Source organism: Lepisma saccharinum, chromosome 20 (assembly GCF_977018435.1).
Source record: "Lepisma saccharinum chromosome 20, izLepSacc3.1, whole genome shotgun sequence".
Lineage (NCBI taxonomy): Eukaryota > Metazoa > Arthropoda > Insecta > Zygentoma > Lepismatidae > Lepisma > Lepisma saccharinum.
In genome coordinates, this window is record NC_139248.1 from 17,352,048 (window position 1) to 17,367,152 (window position 15,105).

Genomic DNA, 15,105 nt, shown 5'->3' on the forward strand with positions numbered 1-15,105 from the left:
CATGTTTCAACGTTAGGAATAAAAACAATGTGAAAATTTTGTTTTCACAGAAAATTTTCGTTTTTAATTTATCTAAAAATATGTAAGCAAGTTACCAGTTTTTTGTGCTCACCATCGTATTCTCTACAAAATTTCCTGCAAAACTGCAGGTACCGATTTTACTTAAGCTAAATTTTTAAATCCAGAAATTTCACAACAGCGCGCTCGTATTTTCCCATAAGAAAAGCATTGTCCATAAGAGCCCATTGTGTCTTCTGAACGTGAAAACGACTATAGTACTTTACACGAGAGCGATGAACTAAGCTTATATTACATTTCTTGGATCTGAAGTGAAAGAAAGTAATACTCCCTCTGTCCCATAATTATAGTCCGGTATGCCAAAATGGTAACATTTTATTTATGTACTTTTGGATAATTGATCGGCCACTTTGTACTGATCCTTGAGTAATAACGTTGTATGACTCATTCCCGTGTTTCATTTTCTTCTTCTGTATACACAAATGTCACAGTTTGAATATCGGACAAGTATTTTGTGACAACAAACAAATGTGTACCGGACAATCATTATGGCACAGAGGGAGTAATTATTTTCCCACAATTGACGCATGCGTCACTTCAGATCCAAGAAATGTAATATAAGCTTAGTTCAGCGCTCTCGTGTAAAATAAATACTTCTCCTATATGAAGAAATTAGAATGTAGAAATGCTCATGAATGTCGTCGCAGAGCAAGCTTTCCTTTTTCCCACAATTGACGCACGCGCAGCATGAACCGCATGCGTTCACGAGACGCCTCTGCTGGTAACCCTATATACCTCCCATTTGGATACGCCATTGATTTCGAATTATTTAGTATTTAGTGCTTACCAATAAACACAGACATCAAGGAATTGGCAGAAGAAAAAAATATTTTAAACGATTGAACAAAAACTCGCTATGAGTAGGAAAACAATTCCAAAACACAAGCGGCAAATGTATCATGTGCAGGCAACTCGGGAAGGTGCTGAATGAACCTACGTTGGCCTTGTTAGGTATGTTGCAAGACCATGACTAATGCACTGACTTGAAGCACGAGACGCCTCTGGTTACCAGATGTCCTCTTTTTTTGGGTTCTAAAAATGGTCTGTGCGGGTTTTTAGGAAAGTGAAGAAATGTCCTCTTTTTCTAGGGGACAACTGCTTCAACTGCTTTGTAACAAATTTTATGTTTGTAAATAACTGTTATTGTTTCCGTGTTCAATTTCAAAGTAAAAAAAAAAATACAACAACCTCTGTTGTAAGCGCAAAGACAAGGAACTTTGCTTCCAGCAAAGGAAAATTGTTGGACGTTTGAGTCTCTTCTGTTGTCGCCGCCGCGCCGTGTGAGTTAATGTGTTTGTTCATTAATTTCAATTCATCTTCACGTTTACCACAACAAACAAAAGTAACGAATGTATACTTACAGAGCGGGTTTAGTGAATTTACACTATTTAATCTGTTTTGTAAACATTTTGCAATAACTATATAATCAAATACACGAGATCAATGAAATGGGACAAGAATACGCAAAACTTGATTTTCAAAATGCACGTATGATTTAGCACTTTTAGCATTTTTTAAACAGTTTAATATGTTCCAGGATTGCGATTGAACAAGTAAACCATCAAAATGAATGGACATGCGACATATGTTGAGTTGGGTTGAGTTGGTGTTTTAAGTCCACTTTATGCACAGTAAGGCTAATCGGGACTGGACCTACAGTTTAAAGTGGGATCCGAACCACTTGTGGCATGCGACATATGCATTGTTTGTCTATGTGTGAAATCATTCATGGATTTCATTCTCCACATCCCCCTGCTCTGAAAGTAAGAAAAGTGCACTGAATAAAACTGCCATTTTTATATCCTTTTATTGCAACTCCGGTCTTTAAAACAAAAAAGAATTGAATTTTGAATAAACGTGCGTTAGTTTGCAGTCATATAATCTGTATCACCAGAAGAAAACAATGCTTATTTTAAGAAGGTGCAGGGTAATTTTTTTTCTCATTCGATACGGAATTTCAGCTTTATTTGCACGAGAAAAATAATGATGCAGCGTTTCGTCAATAAATCATTCATCTTTTTTTAAGAATGTTTGTAAGGAATTTTATGAACATACAATTTGTCAATACGAATACACTTACACATTTCTCACAAACGTCACAGTGAAAATATAAGTGATTTCTCGTCAGCCAATGCCCATTTCTCAACGAGTAATTTACCCCACCTGCATGTATTCGCCTTGTTTCGCGTGCAAGCTGAAACTTGCCCCGAGTACAAGGGGATGAAATAGGACATTCGTTGAAAATAAATGTGGCGGACGTACGTCTGGTCGAATTTCGCCAAGTTGTGATGTGAATGACTACTTGTTAGGAATGTTATTTGTATTGTAGCTTATATGAAGAACAGAAATTACAACGGAAAAGTTTTATGCTGAAAGGGACTCAAATTTCTGTCCAACATAAAAACTGTTCATGATGTACGAGCTGCCAAGTTAACAAGCAACTTTTCATTCGTATATTGTTTCTGTTCTATACCTAATCTGTTAAGTTTTGTGAAGAAATTTGAATACTCAGTTCAGTACACACTGTTACATTATCTTTTAACTTTGTGTGTTTTTCTGGTTACATCGTTTTGGTCGAAATACGATTTTTGATTTCCTAGAAACAGTATTAAGATACGTATTATAAACGTCGAGTAGGAAGTGTTCGACAGGATAATTTTATGTATTAAACTAATATTTTTCAGTTCCATTCTTCAAATATGTAGCTAATATTAAGTTTCAAACCCATATTTCTTCGTGTTTGTGGAATCCGAACATTTTCCAGTTAGATCTTACTCATGGAATACTTTCAATTTTGAACCTAAATGCAGCACGCATTACACTGAAAAACTAGGATTTGCACCAAAACTAGTTTTCAGGAAACTTCAGAATTTTTCTTTTGAAATTTAGAGTATCAAACTGATTTACCTGGGTTATAATTTTCTAATGGATAAATGTAATATTGATATTTAATAATTTAATGTCGTGTTACAGTCTGCATCATACTAGATTCTGAACCTCGTCTTGTGTTATAACCAGCACACACTGGTAAAAGATTCTCGTTCATTTCATTTCATTAATTATTTTCGCAGACGCTGTTTTTAATTTATGGCACTACTTTTTGTTTTCATTGTCATCAATTCTGTATTTTTTTGTTTTTTTACGCCGATTTTCTACCACGATAAAGATGAGTTGATGATTAGATAAAATTGATGATAGGACATTTACAAAGAATGTAAACGTTCTAGTGGAGAATCATATAAAAAAAAGGTACTACTTTACTATACCGGAGACACCTATCAATGATTTATTTAGCAACTTTTTACATTGCTAACGTACTATTCTGCATTGCGGAACATTTCTTTAGGTGAAATAATGAATTTCTAACGAAAATAATGTCTATTTCATACATTAACGAGTACTTACTGTTGTTCCTTATTTCCCACAAACCATCCACGGGTAGCCCCAAAAACCATTGACATTAGCCCAAAAATTCACGATAGCCCCACGAACCATCACGGGGACGAGGTATGCCTACTAGATTAGGTTAGGCCTGTTAGGTTACGTTCCATTAGCACTCCTTTCATTCAATTTAGCATATACGGACAATACAAGAGCGTATTGTGCTCTCGTGCAGAAAGCAAATTGCGGCAGCAGCAATAGCGCGTCGGAAATAGATTTTCGTAGAAATCCACATGCATTCGCATTAAAATGGATCAAAACTACATTCCCGAACATCAACAATGCTACAGAAAATGATTTGCGTAAGTACTTTCTCCTGTAAATTTGAATAAATCCGTCTCCGGTATAGTAAAGTGTTACCAAAAAAAACAACTTACAACTCGCCCAGAATGATGGTTATGAAAGATACGGTATGTCAAGTGTACTCTGCCACTTCTCGGTAATGCTACATGTTGGATACAAAGCACAACAAATATCGCACGATAAGAATGGAAACGTCATTCGTGGCTCGTCACGGTATACTCACGCATTCGCCATTATGTTGCAAACGGTTTATTTGTTAACACATGTTGACTGTGACTTCTTTTTAGCTTCTGCAAGTATATACTCTCTATCCATACAATTTCTGCTGCCACTTCTGAATAACCATGTATAGATTCTATGGAGTGTGCTTCTGAGAGACTTTAGGTCAAAGCTAACGTTCTAAAATTGAGAAAATTCTACATGAATTCTTCCACAAGTATCAGAATAGTAAAGACGTTAGCTAACAAATACTATTCTTTATGAAAATAATAAAGAATGTGCTAGGATTTTTAAAAACTATAACGGTGCCCAATGTTTAGACCGAACTTCAGGGTGGTAGAGAGATATAATCGTCTAAACAAATTTAAAAATGGAGAATCATAGCAAGCTCTATTTCGGTTTTGTTTCGTTTTGCTGTTAAAATCTTACCTTCTTCAGCTGACAGTGAGGAATACACTATTATGATGTCATGAGAAAGTGGCGTAACTAAAGCTACTCTTCTCTGTTGTGCAAAACGACAATTCAAAGCACACACGTGCCAGAAATTTGAAGTTAATGAGCAGGTGACACTGCATAACGATACTTACCAACAGAGTAATTCTCATTGTTGTTCACGTTCACCAATCTGCCACCTGAAGTCCGCACAAGTAGTGGTCTAAGTAAGAGGTCTTCTGTAAAATGTACCAGTACTTTGTTAAGTGAAAAGGGTTGCCAGCACACGAAAAATTATCATACCCATAACAACATTACAAAATTTAACTGTTCCAGAATCCACGGAGGCTAATCGAATCTGGGCCTAATTATTTCACGCGTCACTCGAGACTTAACCGAGAATCGAACCTGATAATTTGTGATTTTGACACGTTCACTAATGCTAGGCCACTAAGGCGTTTCTTCACGACAAATTCAAACGCACAAATAAAAATTAGTAGTTGAGGAATAACTTTTCTGAACTGGTATGTAACGCGTTGTTCACTATTAGAAGTAGGTTAAACACGTCCTTCACTTGCACCACCATGTATGTGCGGCACTTGGTGCCACTTAATGTCGGAAATGGGTTATCGAAATCTTTAAGTGCATTTTCTGCTTTCAACCAGCATGAGACCTACATTCTCAATGTCCGTTTACCTCCAATCTGCGTTTACAAGAAAAGGAAAGTTCTGGAATTTCCAGTAAGATTAGATTACAAAAATATCGCATTAGTCCTCTAGTATGATCAGGTCCATGGGGAGTGGGGTAAGGTTGGGGGGGGGGGGTATCGTCTTGATTATAGAGCAGTGGTTCCCGAACCTTTTTTAGTACTTTTCAGGCTACATGTAGTCATCTTTATGCTAAAGACACGTGTGTGCATATTTGCTTGTTTTTCATTTCCACATTTCATTTGTTTGTATTTTTTTTCTGATAAATTTAAAAACGGCCAAAGTTAGGTATTGAAATGGAACATTACGCGAAAGTGCGCTGGAAAAAAAATGTTGCGATCCTGTTGCGGAAGCAAATAGAACCCATTAGAATTTATACATTCCGTTCATTTTGGCTCTGGGCCGAGATAGCGCGTGAACAACTTTGAACAATTCTTATAACGGAGGTTAGTTCTCGTTATGCAATATAAATGTAATTCTCTACATGCTAAAGATATGTGCGTAAATAAGCGAGACATTACGGGACGAAAATGTAGACATCTACGCCAGGGTACAAAATCATTTAAGACTGGTGGGGGGAGAAAGATCTTAAGCTACAACTCACCCTCCTCACAAACATACATATCAATCATACGATATACATATGTATAATGTTATTAAAAGTAAAAATAAATTACTAAATTAAAAATATATTATTGTTATTAATTACCAAAAAAAAAAATTGTTACTTTTAAATATATTGATATTAGAAAGTAGCATACTACGTCCTTTGATAACTGGTTAAAGATGTCCATAAATTACGAAATAGTTGAAATGGTTTTCATTATGTATAAATTTTCTTAATTTGTGCTTTATGTTAATATAAATCAATTAGATTTCATAGTTATTATTGTTTGGCATTCTTGTTTTACTTTTATTGTTACTGATCTCTTGAGAGAGAAGAAGCATTGAACACTCACAACGACACTAATTTGTGTATGTATTCGATATTATTTTTAGTACATTATCTTTGATATTAAAAGTAATTGTTTATCTTTTGTTTGTTGTCACAAAAAAATTTCCCCCCCGAACATTTTTGGTGGGACGATTTTTGAGGTCAAGATTGTTGGTGGGGGGGGGAATCTCTCCATCCCCTCCCCCCAGGATTTCGCACCCTGATCTGCGCCATGTCACGAGCTTCCCCGGCCAAGACCCAAAACGAACGCACAGTAGTTTCCTGAACATTTAACAACCCCCAGGGTTATAAAGGTCTACAAATTGTAGATAAACTCAATTCCGGTCCTGGAGATGAAATCAGCAAGTGTAAATGGGTTCTGGACCTTAAAGAACCTTTTTAACTTTTTCGGTCCCGCAACCCTTTTCTTTCTTCTGGATTTTAAGTAAGGTTTAAGTTCGATATTGAAATGAAACAATACGCAAATTGGACCGAATTTAAATTGTTCCGGTCCTGTTACGAAACCCATTAGAATTTATAGGTTCGTGGACCTGATTTTGACTACATCATTTTAATATCTGCACCATGCGCACACACACACACACACACCAGCACACATAAACTGCTTGCTCTTTATGTAATGGTATATTATATGCAATATACTAGATCTATTTATTACAGAGTTACTAAAACAGTGTTTACCAGCGTGAAACAAGCATATTGCAAATTAATATACAAAGAACTAAAAAAGTACAATAGTATAATCACAGATGAACGTATAATGATACGTTTTTTCTGTGGTGTAAGTATCAGAAACACCAATGGCTTTGTCAAGAAATAAATTACAGACATGTTCACATCACAGCTATTACACATAGCCTATCTACAAATATCATTACACTTATCACAACATTGAAATTACTTTCAACAGGTACATACATAACTATGGCTTAACAAACATAACTACTATGTTCCTGAAAGCCTTGGTTCCAATCCAAACCCAGGGTTTATAGTTAATCGTTCGTTAGACTTGAGACGAACCAGTTTCCATGGTGCGATCTTTGCGAACTTCGTACCCAGCCACGGACGTGGAGAGTTCTGGTTTCCATAAGCGATGTATAAATCGGAGCGATAGCGTTTGCTAAAATAGAGAAAAGAAGTAGTTTTAAAATCTACAATCATAAGTATACACACACAAAACGAAATGCATCATATCGATTGATGAACCAGAATGCATGGATTGATGCACTAAAGTGTGTTTCATGGCTTCTTCAAAGAATCAGATTCACATTTGACGCATTTGGGTGCATTTTTGTATGTCGTGAAAGAAACACCAAAGTGCATCATTTGATTCAAGTGAGGATTACTTTCAGTCGAGATGCACTTGAATGCATCAGTTGATGTTCCTTGATGCACCTTCCTGCATCTTTTTGGATGATGCACTTAAACGTTTGGTCTGAGCTAAAGAGCTGAGGACTAAAATTGGTACACGTTGTAAGTGCCAAAAGCGAAAGTGTTGGGAAATCGCATCGTTCAGCACATCAACCCGTACGAACGTTCACACTAGTGACCTCTTTACACGCCCTTTGAACTACTTAGAGGGCTACCAGCCACTTTTCACGTTTAAGCATGGAACATTTCACAGTTTAACGTGGAAAACGGTGTTTGAATTATTGTGGCACTTTACCAATTTTAGACTTCAGTTTATGTAGCTCAGACGAAACGTTTAAGTGCATCATAAAAAAATGCATTCTGGTGCATCAAAACGCATGAAGGTGCATCGGAACATCAACTGATGCATTCAAGTGCATCTCGACTGAAAGAAATCCTCACTTGAATCAAATGATGCACTTTGGTGTTTCTTTCACGACATACAAAAATGCACCCAAATGCATCAAATGTGAATCTGATTCTTTGAAGAAGCCATGAAACACACTTTACTGCATCAATCCATGCATTCTGGTGCATCAATCCATATGATACATTTAGATGTCTGAGTGTATAATGAGAACAAAATTGATTATTATTGTCCAAGGTCAACTCGAATGGCATATTTAACCCTAGCTTACGTGTGCCGCACGAGAAACTTACTTACCCAAGGGGGCGTGGCTCACAAGCCAACAATTTTTTAATCACTAAAATTCAAGAAAACATTTTGGTATTGAATGCTGCTTGCTTTTTTGTTCATATAAGTTTAGTTATTTATTAATTATAATAATTACAAAAATTACCATCATTAATAAAAAATAAGAACCAATTATTGCATGAGTGTCGCAAACCTTTATTTTACCATTCGCTACAACTCACAAAATCATAATTTCTTATTAATGCTTCTTTGTATGTAGAGGTGCAATTGTTTATTAATTATAAGAATTACAAAAAATACCATCATTTACAACCAAGTGTACACTCTCACGGGCATGAGTATCTCGAATAACAAGCATTTTGGCTCCTATTTACATTACACTTATGATTTTATGAACACAACTAATACAGAATTTTGAGAACAACCTAGGGAACAATGTAATTTATTTTCAATTTTATATAAACATTTTCACAGTTTGAAAATCGAAAAAATAGAGGTGGTGGTACCCCCCCCCCACTCCTCGGGTAAGGTAGGGTTAAGATCTCCAGGGATTCTGTCCCTCTCTCTCTGTTCAATTTTGTTCTTCCTAGCCAACCTTTGAAAAACCTTGAGTTACGAGTTCCCAAAATTTCATAAATCATGGTATTTCAACCAAAGTAATTGGAACATATTTAAAAGCACGAAAAGAATAAAGTTTCATTTACCCGGTAAAAACAAATATGTACTGTCATAATCTGATAATTCAAGAATGTTCAGATATGTATCTTTTCTTATCATACATATACTTTAAATATACACATGCTTTTTTAATGCTTAAGTTTCAATTACACAGAAAAACTGACTTGTTTCAATTGAACAGAAACGCTTAAGCTTTTTTTAAAATCATAAATATTAAATAATTTATTAAAATATTTTACTGTCAATCTGGTAAGAATTACAAAGACAGATGGCGCTCTTGCATAATTATTTACTTATTGAATATTTTAACATGTATTTAGTTATTATGGATAGTTCTTGATTAACATATACACATTTTTATTTTCTTGTAAATTGGAATAAAAGGCATTAAATTTTAAAATGGACAATGAGAGCTACAAATAGGCGAAATGGAAAAACTTGTAGGAGAGCTTGAAGCTTTATCCATTAAGAGTATACCAGTACAGCAGGCAGATTGAAAAACAGTCCTTTGAACATTCTTAGGGATTGATACGAAACCAACTCTACCCTGTAGATTTTCCTGTGACAGTATAGAGGACAGTACATGTTTATAGATTTGAATATTAGATAAGGCATGAATGTTTCGTCATTTTTAAGCGACGTAGAACAATTAAAAATTAAAATACAGTACACACTGCGCATCCCGGCGCCACCTGTCTTTTAAATTCGCTCCACCAACTGCTAACAGAAATCAGTTATTGCTTACCCTGAATGCCTCTCGGAAGTTCTTGGACATCACGTTGTACAGGATAGGATTTATGGCTCCAGACGAGATGTAGAAAATTCTCGAGGTGTATTTTATGACGAAGTAGGCCTGGGCAACTGTGGTGGAGTGGGCGCCGTACCTTATCATGCTAACTCGCATCAGGCGGAAGGTGTGGAACGGTACCAGACACGTGAAGAACGCCACAATGATAGCGACTGCAGAAAGACAGGGAAAACAATGTAACGTTAATTATCAGGGAACAGATTCATATGTAAATACATATCTTCATGTGATCCTAAAACCAATGAGAGTTTGTATTAGCTTTGCGAATTGTGGTACGTATGTATGCTCAAGATTTATTTTACATATATTAGCTTTTAGCACATATTTTATACATTGTACCATTTTTACATATAACTTCCATATTTTTCAAGCATTTTCCTTTGTTGTGTTAAATACCAAAGGTTTCCCGTTCATCTGTATTCTGTTCATTTGAATCTTGACAATAGACAATGCATATATTATTGTAACATTCTTGTCAACAATAGAGAATGTCGGTTCAAGTTCTCGCGGGGAAGTCCATTGCATATTTTAAATATACCCTCATTGCTTCACGCAATATTGAACGCAGTTTCAGTCGACATAACTCTGTCTTTAGGGACAATAAAAATATTGTCTTTTCAGCACTTCAAAGAAAGTTTGTTAGACTAGTCCATTGTTTTGATAACAAAAAATAGAGCACATTGTACATTTGAATTTTTCATTACAATTAATGTCATATTAGCCTGATGCATTTTATTTAGCTAGGAGAGCCGCTTGCCTATTGAAAATTGCCATTTTCCACAATTGTGGACAATCGACGACTCCAGGCAAAAGAACCCACACCGCCCGTTACCATGATTTGTGAATTTTTGGGAACTCGTGACTCAATGTTTTTCAAATGTTGGCTAGGAAGAACAAAATTGAAAAAACGAGGATATCAGAGAGCGAGGGACAGAATTCCCTGGAGACCCCACACCGCCCGTTGCTCTCAGTTTTGTTCTCTTCCCTGTAACCCTGGTCATTGTCCTGCAAATGCCAGTTGCTCAGCACCTTAACTCTAGTAAACCAGGAAGATTTGTTAATACCTGACATGGCATTCTTTGAATGCCTGATATAGCAATGGTCGATGACTGAGGTTCAGAATCCTGGCTTGATATGATTCTCTATTTAGAGGAGATTGATACGATATAATCACTCATCAATACATATCATCGCGGTTAGCTAAAAGAGGCAGGAAAGTGACGCCAAATAACAAAAGTTGAAAATACAAGCTAGTTACAATAGGCCGTCCAGTTTTCTACACTTTTTGACAGCAGGTGTAGCGCAGGTGCAAGGAATTTGTGCTGAACCAAGTAGACCATGTATGTACTAGTACGCAGTGATGTGCCGTAGACTATAAGTTTACGTCTACATGCGTTGTCTAGACGTAATCTACGCGTAGATTACATTGGGTTGTAGTTTACATAAACTACGTAGAAAATCTAAAGTGTATTTTCAAGGGTTTCATGAAAGGAAAGTGACATTTTAACTATATTAGTTCCTAATGAAATGAAAAGAATCCTATTTACAACAAAATTTCTCCTCTCTTCTATTATCAACTATGGAAGAAGATAAATAGTATGCAAAAAACAACAACAGATGGCAGTCGTGAGGCAAGAGTGGTCTTTTTCCCATAAAACACTAGAATATATCCTGTATTAGGTTTCTTCCTAGGTGAGAAATTGTTCGAATTTGGAAGAAAGAGTATGAAAAGTTCTCCTCACACATCAGCAACTGATACGCAGTAAAAGGTAAAAAAGGTAAAGTGTTCCCCTGTGCATAGCACCACGCCATGAAGGCGTATAGGGGGTGTGGGGGTAACGCCCCACACTTTCTTGATCCGGTCGTGAGTGGGGGTGATGTGATCAGTATCACGCCCCTGACCGCCTTTACCCCCCAGGGTTTCCCCCAGGTTCCCATGTTATTCGACGCTGGGTAGGCGCCGGGGCCGCTTCCACCGTTAGAAAAATTCCCGGATTTGAACCGGCCAGGGATCGAACCCGGGACCTTGAGCATGGTAGTCAGACGCGTTACCGACTGAGCCACCGCGGCCACATACGCAGTATAATTTTGTTTTACTTCCACGGCACCCTTTGCTAAGTTATCACCTTTCGCCATGTTGTTTACATAGATTACGTCATCTACGTGTATAAAATAGTCTACGTGTAGAATTTAGACTATCGTTGTTTACGCGTAGACGCACATCACTGCTAGTACGTAAGGATAGCGATGTAGATTCAACAAATGCTTGTCTACTGCTTTCAACGTACGTTTCATTGGTTAGCACTGACCACATGACCCATACGCCACACCGTACACCGCTCCAGAACGGTAAAGACACCAAATACATCACGTGACACCAAATCGACGAAGTAGACGGCTCGGTGTTGCACTTTCTAACCAACCGTACGCGTGAGCGCAGACAGAGTCAAAAGGTGCAGCGCACTAGACGGAGCTTTTGAGTCCAATCTCTTAACTGCACGGCCATGAAAATAGGCGGCTGGGCAGAATTGCGCTGGTGCCACATATAGGGAAAGCAATGCGAGACCGGGACAAATGTTGCTGGTTATCGCGCACTGTGTGGCATCGTCAACCGGGCTGCGTTGTCTTGTTCGAGCGTCAGACCGACCTCTCTCCGGAGCACTTTCGAGTCCCATTCGATACAGAGCTTGCGATCGTGTGAATTGAAAGTTCGTTACAGGTCCCAGAAATGGAGTCCCAAATCTATACACGTCGGACTGCTCTTAAACCTTTGAACACACAGGGTTGTGCTCCGACGTAGCAACAGCGCGAACTTCTGACTCCCGCCTAAAGCCCCTATCACACGGAACTGGATTGAACTAGGAATGCACTAGTTGGCGCTGAACTAACTTTCTAGGTAGCAATCATGGCAGCCTGGCTGACTGCTTGACTGGTTTGGTGGAATAGGACATGTTCTAATTGCTACTTGCTTTCCTCGACTGGAAGAACACCAATCAGCCAATCAGAGCAAAGTTTCGCCATGTCAAGATAATCTGTGAGTGTGCAAAGGAGCGTTTTTGTCTGTGGTTTCCGAGTGTTACTGCAGCAATGTATAACGTATGCAGCATGAAAGGCGCCGTTGAGTTACACCATCTATGCTGAGTGCATGGTGTTTACATTTGAAACAACTAAAATATTCTTCCATACGTGTACAGTAAACGTTGTAAAGTATGTATTTCAGCAGTGCCATTGTTTTATACTTAATAACGTTTTATACGAAACGCTATTCCTCTCGGTTGAATAGTTATCGGCTTTTAAAAATGTGAAGTGATACATTGTTTACATCTCACGCGGCCGCCATTACAACTTCTCTCGTATGGGAACAAAAATCTATCGTGTGAGGCGAAAACTTGTGACAGTCAGATTTACCGTCATTATTATTATTATCATTATTATTCATGTATGTAGCGGTAAAAAGACGTGTTGATTCAAAGTGTTGAGTGTTTTAATTTGTAAGATTACATATTTGATTTTTGCCAAGCCGACGGGAGGAACGAGACGTTCGCGTGTGTTAAGGGTGAGCACCTGAAGGGTCACGCTATGCGTCTAAAGCTTAGGAAATTCGACCCTAATGACAAACATTTAAATATCTCGGTTTCCAACGGTCAGATTCATGTGAAACTTATACCAGCGCAGCGGCATGTGTGCAAGGACGGATGTGTGGAGTTTCGTCACGATCAAGCGACAATTACGGACGCCAGATCAAATCGGTTCTAATTGATCAGTTTGTGGACAGCGATTGCAATTGAGCTATGGGCGACAGCCAGGCGGAAGCTTAATCCGCACAAGTAAACTTCGGACACGGTCCGTCCTAGTTTGGAGACAATAGAGCGTGGTGGAATAACCTCTCCGAAAGCGTCACTCCAACGTGCGCCTAGCGTCCTTTTTCAAAATCCAAATAAAACGAAGGACATGGTTTTTCGTTACACAGTCTTACCGCGATCCTTGTAGCGATAGCAGCTCCGTGCTACCTCTCCGTATACAGTTTTGCCGCGATTCTTGGAACGAGAGCACCTTCGTGCTACCTTTCGTGTACAGTGGACTTTGTTGTGTTGTGCGAACACCAGTGTGTGTGATAGGCAGTAAGTCTACACGAGTGCGCCTACGTCAACCGCTGGGGGAAGTTGAAGCGAAACCGTGTTCCGTGATTACCTTACGCCATTTATAATTTTTGAGAAACGAGGAACACCGGAAACTATGGCGGGCTAGAGGAAGAAAGGAGATGAGGGCGTTACGTCGATTCGCCCGAGGTCAGACGAGACTACGCCGATGATGCTTACCCGCCACGGAGAGTGAGAGAGAAAGATGAGCCACGCCGACGATGCCTACCCGCCACGGACAGTGAAGGAGAAAGATGAGCCACGCCGACGATGCCTACCCGCCACGGAGAAAGAGAGAGGGAAGACGAGACTACGCCGATGATGCCTACCCGCCACGGAGAGTGAGAGAGAAAGATGAGCCACGCCGACGATGCCTACCCGCCACGGAGAAAGAGAGAGGGACGACGAGCCACGCCGACGACGCCTACCAGCCGCGACAGAGAGACGTAGAGAGAGATGGTGACGCCCCAACGACGCCGACGACGCCTACCAGCCGCGACAGAGAGACGTAGAGAGAGATGTTGACGCCCCGACGACGCCGACGACGCCGACGACGCCTACAACGACCGCTCAGATGCGAAGTCCGAACCGCGCCATACCACGGAGATCCACCGATCCCGAGAGGAAGAAGAGCCGGGGAACTAGGTGTTTGAACCCTTTTTGCATCTCCATCGTCGCGATTAATTCTACCGCCCGTGAGTTAGGTCTGACAGACGAGGATAGGCTTCTGATTCTGAAAGGTTTAATGCAGGACCGGGCCAAGAACTGGATGGACAGGAACGAGGGGAACTTCAATTCATATGAGGAGTTCAAAGAAGCGTTCCTCACTTATTTTCAACGTCCCCTGCAGGTCGAGAGGATGCTGATGCAGGTGCGAAACGAACGATACGACAGGGGCGGAGGACTCACGTATGCCCAGTACTTTTGGAAACGGTACAATGAGTTCAAGTCTCTGCAACCCCAAATGACTACGGCGGAGATAATAGCCGCTCTGGTGTACCATTTTCCACACGAAATTCGTCGTCACCTCAATGGAGCATGCGTGTTTGACGCCGACGCGATGTCCCTCACACTGGAAAACCTGTTTCAGTGCGAGGAGGAGAGGCAGAAAACCAGGGGTGAGAAGTTTAGCAAGCGGCGCCGACCGGAAGATGATTCGTCGCACCGGAATAAACACCCGCGCGTTCATCTTGTCCAGCAGGGATGGAGAGGACAGCAGCACGCTCCAGGGGCTGAAAGGAACCGCCAGCTGCAAGATCCACCTTCGCCGCAACGAAGAC

The 15,105-nt window shown here is 39.5% G+C and overlaps 1 protein-coding gene across 2 annotated transcripts in view; it reads right to left on the minus strand.

Annotated features, from left to right (window-relative positions):
* Window positions 1–6,778: 6,778 nt before the first annotated feature.
* The window catches only part of LOC146003746 (pyrokinin-1 receptor-like), a 57,755-nt gene continuing 49,428 nt past the window's right edge, over window positions 6,779–15,105 (minus strand). Inside the window, exons 3-4 of one of the 2 annotated variants that reach the window (XM_083142148.1) lie at window positions 9,624–9,838; window positions 6,779–7,255 (exon numbers count right to left, since the gene is read on the minus strand). In XM_083142148.1, coding sequence (XP_082998274.1) covers window positions 7,139–7,255; window positions 9,624–9,838 — 332 coding nt within the window. In that variant the 3' untranslated portion in view covers window positions 6,779–7,138. The remainder of the gene's footprint in view (window positions 7,256–9,623; window positions 9,839–15,105) is intronic. The other variant, XM_083142149.1, reaches the window with a different exon arrangement.